Genomic DNA, 14155 nt, shown 5'->3' with positions numbered 1-14155 from the left:
ATCGATGTCCGCCTCTCGCGGCAGCTTCACGAGCGCGCGTCGGGGCTCAAGTCCCGAAGTCCTCGATTGGTCAAGGCTCAATTAGTCAGCATCAATCTCTCTGTTCATCTTGATCGTCCTACGTAAAACAAAGAGCAACTAATTCCTATATTTGAAGCCATACTTGCCGGATACTTTTCGGGCACCAAAGTTACTAGGGAGGATCACATGGAAGCATTCTGGTCAACTCGCAATTGCATTGTCAAAAGTGTACGCAAAGTTTCTACAGACAAAGGCCGAGGTTCAAATTGGATAGGCGATGGCTCATCATCCTATATATATATATATATATATATATATATAAAATTCTTGAGATATCTTTTATAAAGTTATATATGTAGGGTTCATTATGTTTCAAAACCAATTCATGTTTTAAGCCAACAAGAAATAAATAGAAATGCTTTAATTATCTTTATCTGATTGCTCTCACAAAATGATTTAAACATCAATGGAAAAGCACTCATGCTGTGATAATTATGCATCGTATTAGTTGGTTGCACCACTTCTATTACATCACTAAACAGTATTAGCGCAAGAGAAGGCTAATACCTTCCATCACTCTTGACATCTTATTTGTGTTGTAGGAGACTGCTATATATATATATCTGCGTGGTTGCCTACACGAGGGAGGCTTATTAGTGGCGTCGGTGATCTCAAGGGCAGAAGACAACCCTGTAGTTGGTGCCGCCGGGGCAGGCGACGAGGCTCGTCGGATCGTCCTTCGGATAGCTGTAAGCGTCGGGGCAGTTGCTCTTGAAGAACTTGGAGTACTCGGTCGGCTTGCAGCTGCCGGAGTTGCAGCAGTACTGGTCCGTCTTGAACACGGTGCAGGGGTTGTTGCAGCCGCCCGGCGCCTTCAGTGCCGTGGGGCACTTCCCTTTGATGTCCGCCGTGCACCGCATGCCGCGGCAGCCGCCCGACGTGGGGCTGAAGTCCATAGGCACGTTGAAGCCGTCGACCAGGGAGATGTCCACGTAGTCGTGGTTGCTGTACTGGTTGAGCGCGAACTCCGCCAGGGTGTTGGGCGGGCTACCGTACGCCGTGCACGCCAGCAACCCGCCGCAGTCGCCCGTCTGGCACCGCCCATGGCCGCTCCCGTCGAAGGAGCAGCCGGTGCGGCCCCAGATGCGGCCGCCGGTTGTTCCCGCTTTCACGTTGATGGTCCACGACTGCCCCTGGTTGAGCTGGCGTCCGCCGCCGGGCACGGCCGCGGCCCACACTGTGTAAGAGCATCGGTTCACGATCTCGAAGTTGGCGGCATGGGAGAGGGTGACAAGAAGGGAGAAGAAGAAGGAGAGGGAGAGAATGCTTGACGAAGCCATCTAACGGCGAGTCTTAGGCTTCGTGCTCTGTGTTGTGCAGATCCGAGGGGTGGAGAGGTGGGGAATTTATAAGGGAGAGAAGAGAGAGGTGTCAGATTATATATCACTAATTATTTATTTAAGATATATTATAGATATGATTAAATTTTAATTATGATTATAGATTGATAAAAAAAATTAAATTATCATACAATTCGTTAAGAGATAGATTTTGATTAGAAAGACCCTATTCATTACTTATCATAGATTTTCTATTCTTACCTAGAAATTCTATAAGAAGATAGCAAACGATACATTTTTACATAATATTATTAAAAAATTATAAAATTTTGTGAATAAGTAAGTGAGAAATTATAAATCTTCTCTCATCTCCCCTTAGTTTCTAAATCTATTGTAGTGGTCCGATAAAGGATAGAAAAAGAGAAAACGATAAGTCTAATTCTCCTTATAGATCGATATTACTATAATTTTCAGATCTAACAATGGTGTACCTACATATCATATAAGAGCTTTTTTAACTAGCATCAAAATGTACGTATCGTGAATCTTATCTATTATTATTTGATTTTAGATTTTGGTGTTAAAGTTTTCTATTTGTAAAATAAATTATTTTAGATCTATTTGTTAGCATCTTTGGCTTATGAAAAAGTGTTATTCAATTTTTTATTTACGATGTATGAATGATTCATCTATATTATGTTAGGATCGAGAGCACTAAGAGGGGGGGGGTGAATTAGTGCAGCGGATATCTTTCAGCGATTTAAAAACGAAAGCTGCGTTCGTCCGATAAAAACGATTTCGATGTAAAAGCCGATTCTAGGATTGCATAAGATTAAGCGCAGTTTACGTCTAAGCACAGTTTACTTCTAAATGCAGTTTGCGTCTAAACGCAGTTTTGCGTCTAAACACAGTTTTGCGTCTAAACTCAGTTTACGTCTAAACGCAGTTTTACGTCTAAACGCAGTTTGCGTCTAAACGCAGTTTTACGTCTAAACGTAGTTTTACGCTTAAAAGAAGTTTACGTCTAAAACACAGTTTTATGTTTAAACACAGTTTGCACAGTTTACGTTTAAACGCAGTTTTACGTCTAAACGCAGTTTGCGTCTAAACGCAGTTTTACGTCTAAACGCAGTTTTACGTCTAAACGTAGTTTGCGTCTAAACCAGTTTCAAAGGGATCTAAACTTAGAAACTAGTTCGTAAAAGCGCAGAAAACAGTTTTGCAGAATCTAAACGCAAACGTAAGCTGATCGTACGAAAAACACAGATTTACGTCTGAATGCAAATTCGAAAAGATCAGCACTTAGAACTTGTTCGTAAAGGCGCAGAGAGCAGTAGTTATGTAGGAGGTTTGCAGTAATGATAAGGTACTCGAAATAAACGCAAACCAGAGATTTAGAGTGGTTCGGTCAGTCTTGACCTACTCCACTTTTGGCTTCCTCCTCCGACGAGGTCACCGACGTCAACTAGCTGCCTTCCTTCAATGGGCGAAGGCCAACTGCCCTTTTACAGTTTCACTCCTTTTGACGGGCTCAGGAGACAACCCTTACAGATCCTTTCTCTCCTCTCTTTACAACTCAAGACTTGAAGAACAGAAAGAGGAGAACTTTTGGACTTTACACAAATTTGAGCTCTTAGAATCACAGAAAAGATCAAGAATTCGTTGTGGATCTGTGTCTTTTCCATGCTGAATAGGTGGGGTATTTATAGGCCCCAACCCAATTCAAATTTCAAGCTCAAAACGATCAAATCCCGGAATTCCGGGATCAGGCGGTTGCACCTCTTGACTGGAGAGGTGGCACCGCCTGGCAGAGCTCGAAGTCTGAGCTCAGGCGGTTGCACCTCTCGACTGGAGAGGTGGCACCGCCTGGCAGAGCTCGAAGACTGAGCTCGGACGGTTCCACCTTCTCTGTCAGGGGTGGTTGCACCTTCCTGCCAGAGCTCGAAGACCGAGCTCAGGCGGTGCATCTCCTGACCAGAGAAGTTTCTCTTCTCTGCCAGAGGTGATCGCCCCTTTCTGCCAGAGGTGGTTGCATCACTCTGCCAGAGGTGGTTGCACCACTCTGCCAGAGCTCGAAGACCGAGCTCAGGCGGTGCATCTCCTGTCCAGAGAGGTTGCAGCTCTCTGCTAGAGCTCGAAGACCGAGCTCGGTGGTTGCATCGCCTGCCAGAGCTCGAAACTTGAGCTCTGGCGGTGCTACCTCTCGACAGAGGAGGTTGCACCGCCCAGTCTCGCTTGGAGACTGAGCCCTGGGCGGTTACACCTCCTGGCTGGAGCGGTTGCACCGCCCAGTCTCGCTGGGAGACTTAGCCTGGGCGGTGGCACCTCTTGCTGGGGCGGTTGCACCTCTTTCACTATTTCAGCTCACTTGGTTTGGCTCCAAACTTGGTCCAAACCAATCCGAACTTGAGCCTAATTGGCCCCTACTTGGGTTATAGGATTAACACCTAATCCTAACCCTAATTAACGTGCTAACTATGATTTTAAAGACATTTTCTAAGCTATTACAAAGTCCGCAAGTCAAGACTTCTTCTGGTGAGCTTCCGGCAAACTTCCGACGGTCTTCCGATGAACTCTCGGAAACCATTCTGCGGACTCCCGGCAAGCTCCTAGACTTCACGATTTGATCATAGCGAGTTCCAACGAGCTTCTTCGGCAAGCTCCGATCTTTCTCGGCGAGCTCCGCGAACTTCCAACGAACCTTCTGGCGAGCTTCCGAAAAACCCTTCGGCAAGCTCCCAACTCTTTCTTGGCTGGTTCCGGTAGCATTCCCGACGAACCTTCGGACTTCCGTCGAACTCTCGAACTCGCAACAAATCCTTCGCGCTTGACTCCGACACTTTGTTTTGCTTTATGTCTTCATCGTTATCATAGTTAATCCTGCACAACAAAACAAAACTTCGATCGAGACAATTAATCCTAAGCAATTAACCAAGTTGTCCGGCATGTCATTGGTCCCTCGACGCTTCGTCTGATTCTTCGGCGCATCGTCCTCTCCTGCGGCCTATTGCCCAATCGGCCAGTTGACTCCGCAACTCCGATATCCTTGGCACAATACCCGCTCTTCTTGGCCCGATGCCCGAGTCCACGGCCCGAAGCCTTCTGTCGATACGTCGACCGATCCACCGGCCCGACGTCCAATCTTCTGACATGTTCCTCCGGCACAACATGATTTTCCTGCTTTAATTGTCTCATCCTGATCGAAGCATCCTACGTCACTCAAAACGCAGATTAAATCATAAACATATATCAAGTAGTTTCATCATCAAAATACGAGATTCAACAATCTCCCCCTTTTTGATGATGACAACCACTTGATGACGGAGTTAAACTTAACTCCCGGAGTTTAAACAAACTCCCCCTATCAATATGCCATATTGATAGAACCTTGAATTCAAACTGAATTCAAGCCATTGCAATATTCATCATGAATACTTGCAACACGTCAACATGAACATATGCATAAACTTATGCATCACATGTCATGTCATCAACATACTTCTCCCCCTTTGTCATCAACAAAAAGGAGAAGTATCACAATCAAGTGTTTGTGATATTGGTTCAACTTATTGCATGAAAATCATAATATCAAGTTTTATCATCATGCAATCTTTGGAGCTAGAAGATTTAGCAAGTATTACATCATGCTTAGAACATTCATGCTATCAAGTTTTAGATATGTAAGTTTTATAGCATATAAGATAGCAAGTTCTACATCATGTAAGCTAGCAAATTAGAGATGTTCAAGAAGGCAACTCTTGCTTCTTGAAAATTTTGCTCACTTTGCTAGATGCGCAAGTTAGCATTTTTGCCTCTTTTGAGATAGCAACTTTTTGCTTCTCTTTAGACCAACAAGCTAGCAATTTTTACGATATACAAGTTTCACAATATATAAGCTAGCAAAAATTTCGAAAGCAAATACAAGATAGCTTTCTTGTGTAAGCTCATGATTCTTGCTTCCTATTGCAATGTGCAAATTGCAAGTTTTGCTTCAACTGGGATATTCAAGATAGTGATGTTCAAGAAGACAATTTTTCTTCTTGAAATGAGCAAATTAGCAATCTTTGCTACTTAAGATAGGCAAGCAAGCAATCAAGTTTTTGCATCTTCTTGACCTGTACAAGCTAGCTATCTCCCCCTTTGTCATTGTAAAAAAGGAAGAGAGAATACAGTTTTGTAGTTCTTTTTTCCTTTTACAACGATTTCAAAATCATGACAAAGGATGAATAATCAAGTTATGAATGTCAAGACAATTTTTCATCATGAATATTTTATCATTGCATGCATCATTATCATAAGTTGAAGTATTACATGCATGATATCATATCACCATTCATGATTACATTAATGTTTCAATATAGCAATTTCTTCTCAAAATGTGTAACTTGGCACTCATAGCATTTTAGATCATGATTTACATCATATGCAATACATCACATCATAATTAGAAAGCACAAGTATTGCATGCATAATTGCACATCATAAATGTTTCATTTCATGATGGTATCAATTTTGTCAAATTATATCCTACCATGCATGATCAAAACTTCTCCCCATTTTATCATTGAAAACAAGAAGAAGGTAGGGGGAAGAGCATAAAAGTGTTAAATATTTCAATTATTTCAAGGCATTTACATCATAGATCAAGTCATGATTCATGATTCATCATAAAGCAAGTTAGTTTTCAATCATCACATAAGGCATTTAAGGAATTTTTGAAACATAGGAGAATGATTAATTTAAGCATACAATGTTTCAATCCAATTCAAGTCATGAATATCAATGCTTTCATATTGTGAGTATTAATTTATGAATACCACAAGATATTATTTGTGACTTCAATTTTGCAAGATCAAGATTATGATTTAGATAAAACTTATTCAAATCAAATCATTAACTTGAAATTCATAATCTAGTCATTAAAATTAATTTCGAGATTCACAAAATATCATGAAATCATTAATCTCGATCAGATAGGAAAAGCATTTTTTAAGAGATTCTTTTTTATCTAAGCATGCCTTAGTCTTTATATGCCAAATTAAGATAAGCATGAAAGTTCAAGACATAAGGCAAAGAAATCTTGTATTATGAAATATATGATATCAAGGCTCATGATTCATTCGAAAAGATATAGTACAAAGAGCAACTTGAAACATTCTTATCAGGATCACATTTTAAAATATTCCAAGTTTCAAGATATCAATATGACACTTCATTGAATTGCATTTCATTTGAAGAACTCCTTTTTGATAAATGTAGGGAGCATAATGAACGATCTTGATTTATAAAGAGCTTCATGTTATAATTATCAAGATCATGATTTTAATAATTATTCTCTTTAGCAAGGAATCACAAAAGCACTTTATTTTTGCATAAGAAATCTCATTGTATTATGATTTATAAATTCTTTTTCTGCACATGAATCATAGGAGATATGAATGTGAAACAAATCTTTGCAAGCAAAAACACTATCATTCATATTTCAAGATGGAATTTATAAGCATGAATCATTTCCTCAAATCCATTTTAGAAAAATATTTTTCATAAGTGTACGAGAAAATCCTGATTGTTAGGATACCAATTGTTAAGTGAATCCGAAAATGAAATTAACACTTTCATATATTCAGACACGATTTTTGCTATAGATCTTGAAATTAAATCAAGAAGATCAAACAAGCTCATGATCATGGATAACTTAAAATCACATGCATAAAATTGTTAATAACCATTTAATATTATATCTTTATGCATTACTTTAAATCAAACGTGATTTCATTCAACAATGTTAATCAAACATGATACACATTATTACTTCTTAACCATGATCAAAATCATTTTGTTTGTTTATCATAAAATATGCAATATTATCATTTTCGAAATTATCAGCATGATCATAATTTTTGTATTTTTATTTTTAAACATGTAATTTTCAAGAAAATTAATTCTAAACTAAAAAAGAAAATATATCATGAAAGCATCAAGTAATTTCAAAATAAATTAGGGGGATTTCGATTACCTCATCATTGTAGGCTGTTAAGGCGTAGTTTGCCGCCTTGCTTTTGTTGACTTTCTCTTCTTCGGAGGAGCTCGATTCATCCCAATTTTTGTTCTTCTTCTTGCGTTTAAAGCAAGTAGTTCGATTCTTTTTGCTTTTTAATTTTCGTTTCATTTGTAGTTTAAGTTCACCATCACTTGAGCTTATGCTCGAGTGGTCTTCAAATGTTCTATGTCCCAAATCCTTCCTGTTCTTTGGAAGGTTGTTTTGTTCATCATTGTCCTCATCACTTGAGTCATCGCTCAAGTGGCATTCATTTGTCCAGAGTTCAACATGTTCATCATGTGCATTGTGCACCATTTCATATGTCATCAATGAACCAATTAGTTCTTCAAGTGGTAAGTTGTTTAGGTTTTTAGCTTCTTGAATAGCAGTTACTTTTGAATCCCAAGTTTTAGAAAGTGAGCGCAAAACTTTGTTAACGAGTTCAAAATCCGAAAAGCTTTTACCAAGTGATTTTAAACCATTGACGACATCCGTAAAACGGGTGTACATGTCAACAACGGTTTCGCTTGGTTTCATATGAAAAAGCTCGAAATCATGCAGTAAAATATTAACTTTCGAGTCTTTGACTCTACTAGTTCCCTCGTGCGTGATTTCAAGAGTGCGCCAAATATCGAAAGCCGTTTCGCACAAAGAAACCCGATTGAACTCATTTTTGTCCAAAGCGCAAAATAAGGCATTCATAGCCTTTGCGTTTAAAGAAAAATACTTCTTCTCCAAATCCGACCATTCGTTCGTCGGTTTAGAGGGAAGTTGAAAGCTGTTTTCAACGATATTCCATAAATCCAGATTTAGAGAAATCAAGAAAACTCTCATTCGAGTTTTCCAATAAGTATAGTCCAATCCGTTAAAGAACGGTGGACGAAAGACCGAAAAGCCCTCTTGAAGAGCCATTTCTCTCGGGTGTAAATCCGAAATGAGAAATACCCTGCTCTGATACCAATTGTTAGGATCGAGAGCACTAAGAGGGGGGGGGGTGAATTAGTGCAGCGGATATCTTTCAGCGATTTAAAAACGAAAGCTGCGTTCGTCCGATAAAAACGATTTCGATGTAAAAGCCGATTCTAGGATTGCATAAGATTAAGCGCAGTTTACGTCTAAGCACAGTTTACTTCTAAATGCAGTTTGCGTCTAAACGCAGTTTTGCGTCTAAACACAGTTTTGCGTCTAAACTCAGTTTACGTCTAAACGCAGTTTTACGTCTAAACGCAGTTTGCGTCTAAACGCAGTTTTACGTCTAAACGTAGTTTTACGCTTAAAAGAAGTTTACGTCTAAAACACAGTTTTATGTTTAAACACAGTTTGCACAGTTTACGTTTAAACGCAGTTTTACGTCTAAACGCAGTTTGCGTCTAAACGCAGTTTTACGTCTAAACGCAGTTTTACGTCTAAACGTAGTTTGCGTCTAAACCAGTTTCAAAGGGATCTAAACTTAGAAACTAGTTCGTAAAAGCGCAGAAAACAGTTTTGCAGAATCTAAACGCAAACGTAAGCTGATCGTACGAAAAACACAGATTTACGTCTGAATGCAAATTCGAAAAGATCAGCACTTAGAACTTGTTCGTAAAGGCGCAGAGAGCAGTAGTTATGTAGGAGGTTTGCAGTAATGATAAGGTACTCGAAATAAACGCAAACCAGAGATTTAGAGTGGTTCGGTCAGTCTTGACCTACTCCACTTTTGGCTTCCTCCTCCGACGAGGTCACCGACGTCAACTAGCTGCCTTCCTTCAATGGGCGAAGGCCAACTGCCCTTTTACAGTTTCACTCCTTTTGACGGGCTCAGGAGACAACCCTTACAGATCCTTTCTCTCCTCTCTTTACAACTCAAGACTTGAAGAACAGAAAGAGGAGAACTTTTGGACTTTACACAAATTTGAGCTCTTAGAATCACAGAAAAGATCAAGAATTCGTTGTGGATCTGTGTCTTTTCCATGCTGAATAGGTGGGGTATTTATAGGCCCCAACCCAATTCAAATTTCAAGCTCAAAACGATCAAATCCCGGAATTCCGGGATCAGGCGGTTGCACCTCTTGACTGGAGAGGTGGCACCGCCTGGCAGAGCTCGAAGTCTGAGCTCAGGCGGTTGCACCTCTCGACTGGAGAGGTGGCACCGCCTGGCAGAGCTCGAAGACTGAGCTCGGACGGTTCCACCTTCTCTGTCAGGGGTGGTTGCACCTTCCTGCCAGAGCTCGAAGACCGAGCTCAGGCGGTGCATCTCCTGACCAGAGAAGTTTCTCTTCTCTGCCAGAGGTGATCGCCCCTTTCTGCCAGAGGTGGTTGCATCACTCTGCCAGAGGTGGTTGCACCACTCTGCCAGAGCTCGAAGACCGAGCTCAGGCGGTGCATCTCCTGTCCAGAGAGGTTGCAGCTCTCTGCTAGAGCTCGAAGACCGAGCTCGGTGGTTGCATCGCCTGCCAGAGCTCGAAACTTGAGCTCTGGCGGTGCTACCTCTCGACAGAGGAGGTTGCACCGCCCAGTCTCGCTTGGAGACTGAGCCCTGGGCGGTTACACCTCCTGGCTGGAGCGGTTGCACCGCCCAGTCTCGCTGGGAGACTTAGCCTGGGCGGTGGCACCTCTTGCTGGGGCGGTTGCACCTCTTTCACTATTTCAGCTCACTTGGTTTGGCTCCAAACTTGGCCCAAACCAATCCGAACTTGAGCCTAATTGGCCCCTACTTGGGTTATAGGATTAACACCTAATCCTAACCCTAATTAACGTGCTAACTATGATTTTAAAGACATTTTCTAAGCTATTACAAAGTCCGCAAGTCAAGACTTCTTCTGGTGAGCTTCCGGCAAACTTCCGACGGTCTTCCGATGAACTCTCGGAAACCATTCTGCGGACTCCCGGCAAGCTCCTAGACTTCACGATTTGATCATAGCGAGTTCCAACGAGCTTCTTCGGCAAGCTCCGATCTTTCTCGGCGAGCTCCGCGAACTTCCAACGAACCTTCTGGCGAGCTTCCGAAAAACCCTTCGGCAAGCTCCCAACTCTTTCTTGGCTGGTTCCGGTAGCATTCCCGACGAACCTTCGGACTTCCGTCGAACTCTCGAACTCGCAACAAATCCTTCGCGCTTGACTCCGACACTTTGTTTTGCTTTATGTCTTCATCGTTATCATAGTTAATCCTGCACAACAAAACAAAACTTCGATCGAGACAATTAATCCTAAGCAATTAACCAAGTTGTCCGGCATGTCATTGGTCCCTCGACGCTTCGTCTGATTCTTCGGCGCATCGTCCTCTCCTGCGGCCTATTGCCCAATCGGCCAGTTGACTCCGCAACTCCGATATCCTTGGCACAATACCCGCTCTTCTTGGCCCGATGCCCGAGTCCACGGCCCGAAGCCTTCTGTCGATACGTCGACCGATCCACCGGCCCGACGTCCAATCTTCTGACATGTTCCTCCGGCACAACATGATTTTCCTGCTTTAATTGTCTCATCCTGATCGAAGCATCCTACGTCACTCAAAACGCAGATTAAATCATAAACATATATCAAGTAGTTTCATCATCAAAATACGAGATTCAACATATTATTGATTTATTTTTCTATTTAATCGATCTTATCGCCTATTTGTGGGAGATATGAATTTTCTCGTACTTGATCAATGGACCACTGTGACTAGCTTATTGTCGATAACAATATAGTTAAGAGCGACAACTTTTGATGGTCATTAGTCCAATCGCGAGTAGCAATTGCGTACCTAATGGAAGCACTATGGGGTATAATACTAAGTGCGATGATTGTAACAGTGCCACTATGTGCGCATGCACCTATAGTGGCTATATAGCTTCACTACGTACAATGGTTACAGTAATACCACTGTGGTAGTGCTTGTTGGCCATGGTCAACATCGATTGGACACTGAAAGCCATGGTTCCAATGACTATGTAGCAAGACAAGCGAGCACAGTCACACATCAAAGTGATTTTGGGGGTTATCGATCGGCATATGTGCGTAACTACGCGATAGCTTCCGGTCAATGACATACCTATTGTTTTTGAAGTGTTATAGTCAAGCGCGCGATGATAATAGCCACTCATGGGCATGGCACAACGCGACGACCGATGAGGTTATCGTTTGAATGCATAAGGACAACTGCCTCGTTGCCCATGCAGGTGGTGGACGAACACTGCGGTATTGACTTTTGCGTGTGGGAATGGTGGAACCAACGACAAATGCGAGAGAGCCTTTGTGGGTGAAAGATTAGGATTTATTTTTAAAATTATAAATTTATTCTTATAAAGTCTTTTAATTTCAACTTGTGTCCTTTTGATAATTATATTCTTCAGAAAATAAGATATTTTCTCTATATATCCCAGTAAAATTATAGTTTTACCCTTTTGAGTTAAAATATTTTGAGATATGCCCTCAATTATAAAATTTATTAATTTGATTTATTTTAATCAAATCTTTTAAACGAGCTTAATCATTACTATATTTTAACTATCTGGTTGGATTTAAATTCGACCAATTAAGTTTTTGATCAAATTAAAAAAAAGTTATATTTTGATCAACTTTAATCTTAATGGGTCTAATTAGGCAAATTGTTAGCCCAAATTTATGAGCCCAATTTAGGTAGTCCAATTATGGGCCTACCTAATTAAATAGGGTTGATTGGTATAAGGGTTCATACAAAATTTAAAAAATATAAATTATGATTTTTCTTTAATAATTTTCTTATTTGTCATATTGATAAAATTTTGCATGTGATAAATAAAAATCTAATTATTTTTCTTGGATATTTATTTGATTATTTATATAATATGTTTGAAAATTATATAAAAAATATAATTCATGACTTATCATAATTATAGTTATTATATGAGTTTTTCATTATACTGATTAACATTCAATAATTATTGCAGTTATTATTTTTTATTATTGAACTATTTTAGCATAAATTAGATTGAAGAAATTTGATAAATATTATTTATAACTCATATCCCTAGGTTTTATCTAACTTAACTCAATCGGTCTAATTGAACCTGATTTAACTAGAACTTAATCGATCTAAACGAGTTTAATTAAAATCAATTGAACTCGATTTAACTATAGTATAATAAAATCGATTTTAAATTCTCATTTAATCAGTATAGAATCATCTTAGACTTTTATACTTTGTATTAGATTGAGTTCGATTTAGATTAGATAGACACGAATAGACTAAATAAGTTTAGAATTACCTTGAATCTATCTAAGTTTATGAAATCTGACTTGGTCTGTACATTACAGAACTGATCATATTGGAGTCCTATAGGCTATGGGTTGACTTGCTTGCTGAGCTTAATCTACGAGTTGTGGCTAGCCTATGGGTTAGCTCTAATTGTTTGTTGATTTCAACTTAAATCTTAATCAATTCTCTTAATTTTAAAATATAAAAAATATAATTAGAATATCTGATCATTAGTATTGAGTCACTAAAAACATAATAAATAGTAATAAATTTTAAAACTAAAATTACATAAGTGAGAAAATAATACTTTAATAAATTATTATATAAATCTAATAGAAACCAAGTATTATAATTATCATCATGCATAATGCATGTAAGATAACAATTTTAAAAATATACACATTATGATTTTATTTATGTAATATGATTACTAAAATAATTTAAATTAAATTTCTTAATGATTACTAATATGACTACTAATTAGAATATCTGATCATTAGTATTGAGTCATTAAAAACATAATAAATAGTAATAAATTTTAAAATAAAATTACATAAGTGAGAAAATAATATTTTTAATAAATTACTATATAAATATAATAGAAACCAAGGATTATAATTATCATCATGCATCATGCATGTAAGATAAAAAATTTAAAAATACTACACATTATGATTTTGTTTATGTAATATGATTACTAAATTAATTAAATTATTAATTGATTCATTTCTTAACGAGTGGTGCAATTTTTAGAAAGTAAATAATTTAAATTTTATTTTTATGTGTGAATCATAGGAAATAAATATTATATAAAAAATAAATGATCCTTATTAAAACCCAACTCAAACTCTAAGATTGTACGTGTGAGATATAACCCAAATCCTAATCAATTTCTTCAATTCTAAATTATAGCATTATGAAATTATAGTCAAAAACATCTAATCCCAAGCATTGAGTCATTAAAATATAATAAACAATAGATTATTAAAAAGATAAAATTACATAAGAGAAGAAATAATATTTTTAATCAACTATCATATAAATCTAAATATAAATCAAGTATTATAATTAGCAACATGCATTTAAGATAAAAATTTAAGAAAAATATATACATTGTGATTTTGTTTGTATAGTATGGCTAAGAAAATGATTAAAATTGATTTTTCTTAATTATGTGAATAAGTTAATAATTTTATTAGTTAATTAAATTTTAATAAATATATTTTCTAATAAATAATATGATTTTTTTAAAATTAAATAGTTCAAAATCTATTTTTATGTGTGAACTATAAATAAAAAATAATCATTGTCAAATACTCAATATAGCACGACATGTAAGACATAGCCCAAGATGACTTCACAATGAACGAGTACGAAGCTCACTCACGATACGTTAATAGTAATTTGATTATACTATATCCTAATACTAATTTGATATCGAATGTCACAATTGATTAACTAATTGACTTATCAAATTTCTTGAATCTAAGCAATCAAAATATTCAAATTAATATTGATAGTAATAAACCATCATAAGTCAATTTTAATCTTATTCAT

At 38.1% G+C, this 14155-nt stretch overlaps 1 protein-coding gene across 1 annotated transcript; it reads right to left on the bottom strand.

Annotated features, from left to right (window-relative positions):
* Positions 1-502: 502 nt before the first annotated feature.
* Positions 503-1393, bottom strand: LOC135613695 (protein P21-like). Its single transcript, XM_065110733.1, has one exon. It carries the CDS (start codon positions 1359-1361, stop codon positions 693-695), a length of 669 nt encoding a protein of 222 aa, XP_064966805.1. The 5' UTR covers positions 1362-1393; the 3' UTR covers positions 503-692.
* Positions 1394-14155: the final 12762 nt, after the last annotated feature.

This window comes from Musa acuminata, chromosome BXJ2-6 (assembly GCF_036884655.1).
Source record: "Musa acuminata AAA Group cultivar baxijiao chromosome BXJ2-6, Cavendish_Baxijiao_AAA, whole genome shotgun sequence".
In the NCBI taxonomy this organism is placed as follows: domain Eukaryota; kingdom Viridiplantae; phylum Streptophyta; class Magnoliopsida; order Zingiberales; family Musaceae; genus Musa; species Musa acuminata.
The sequence above is the reverse complement of the archived record's forward strand: the minus strand, read 5'-3'. Positions and strand labels throughout refer to the sequence as shown.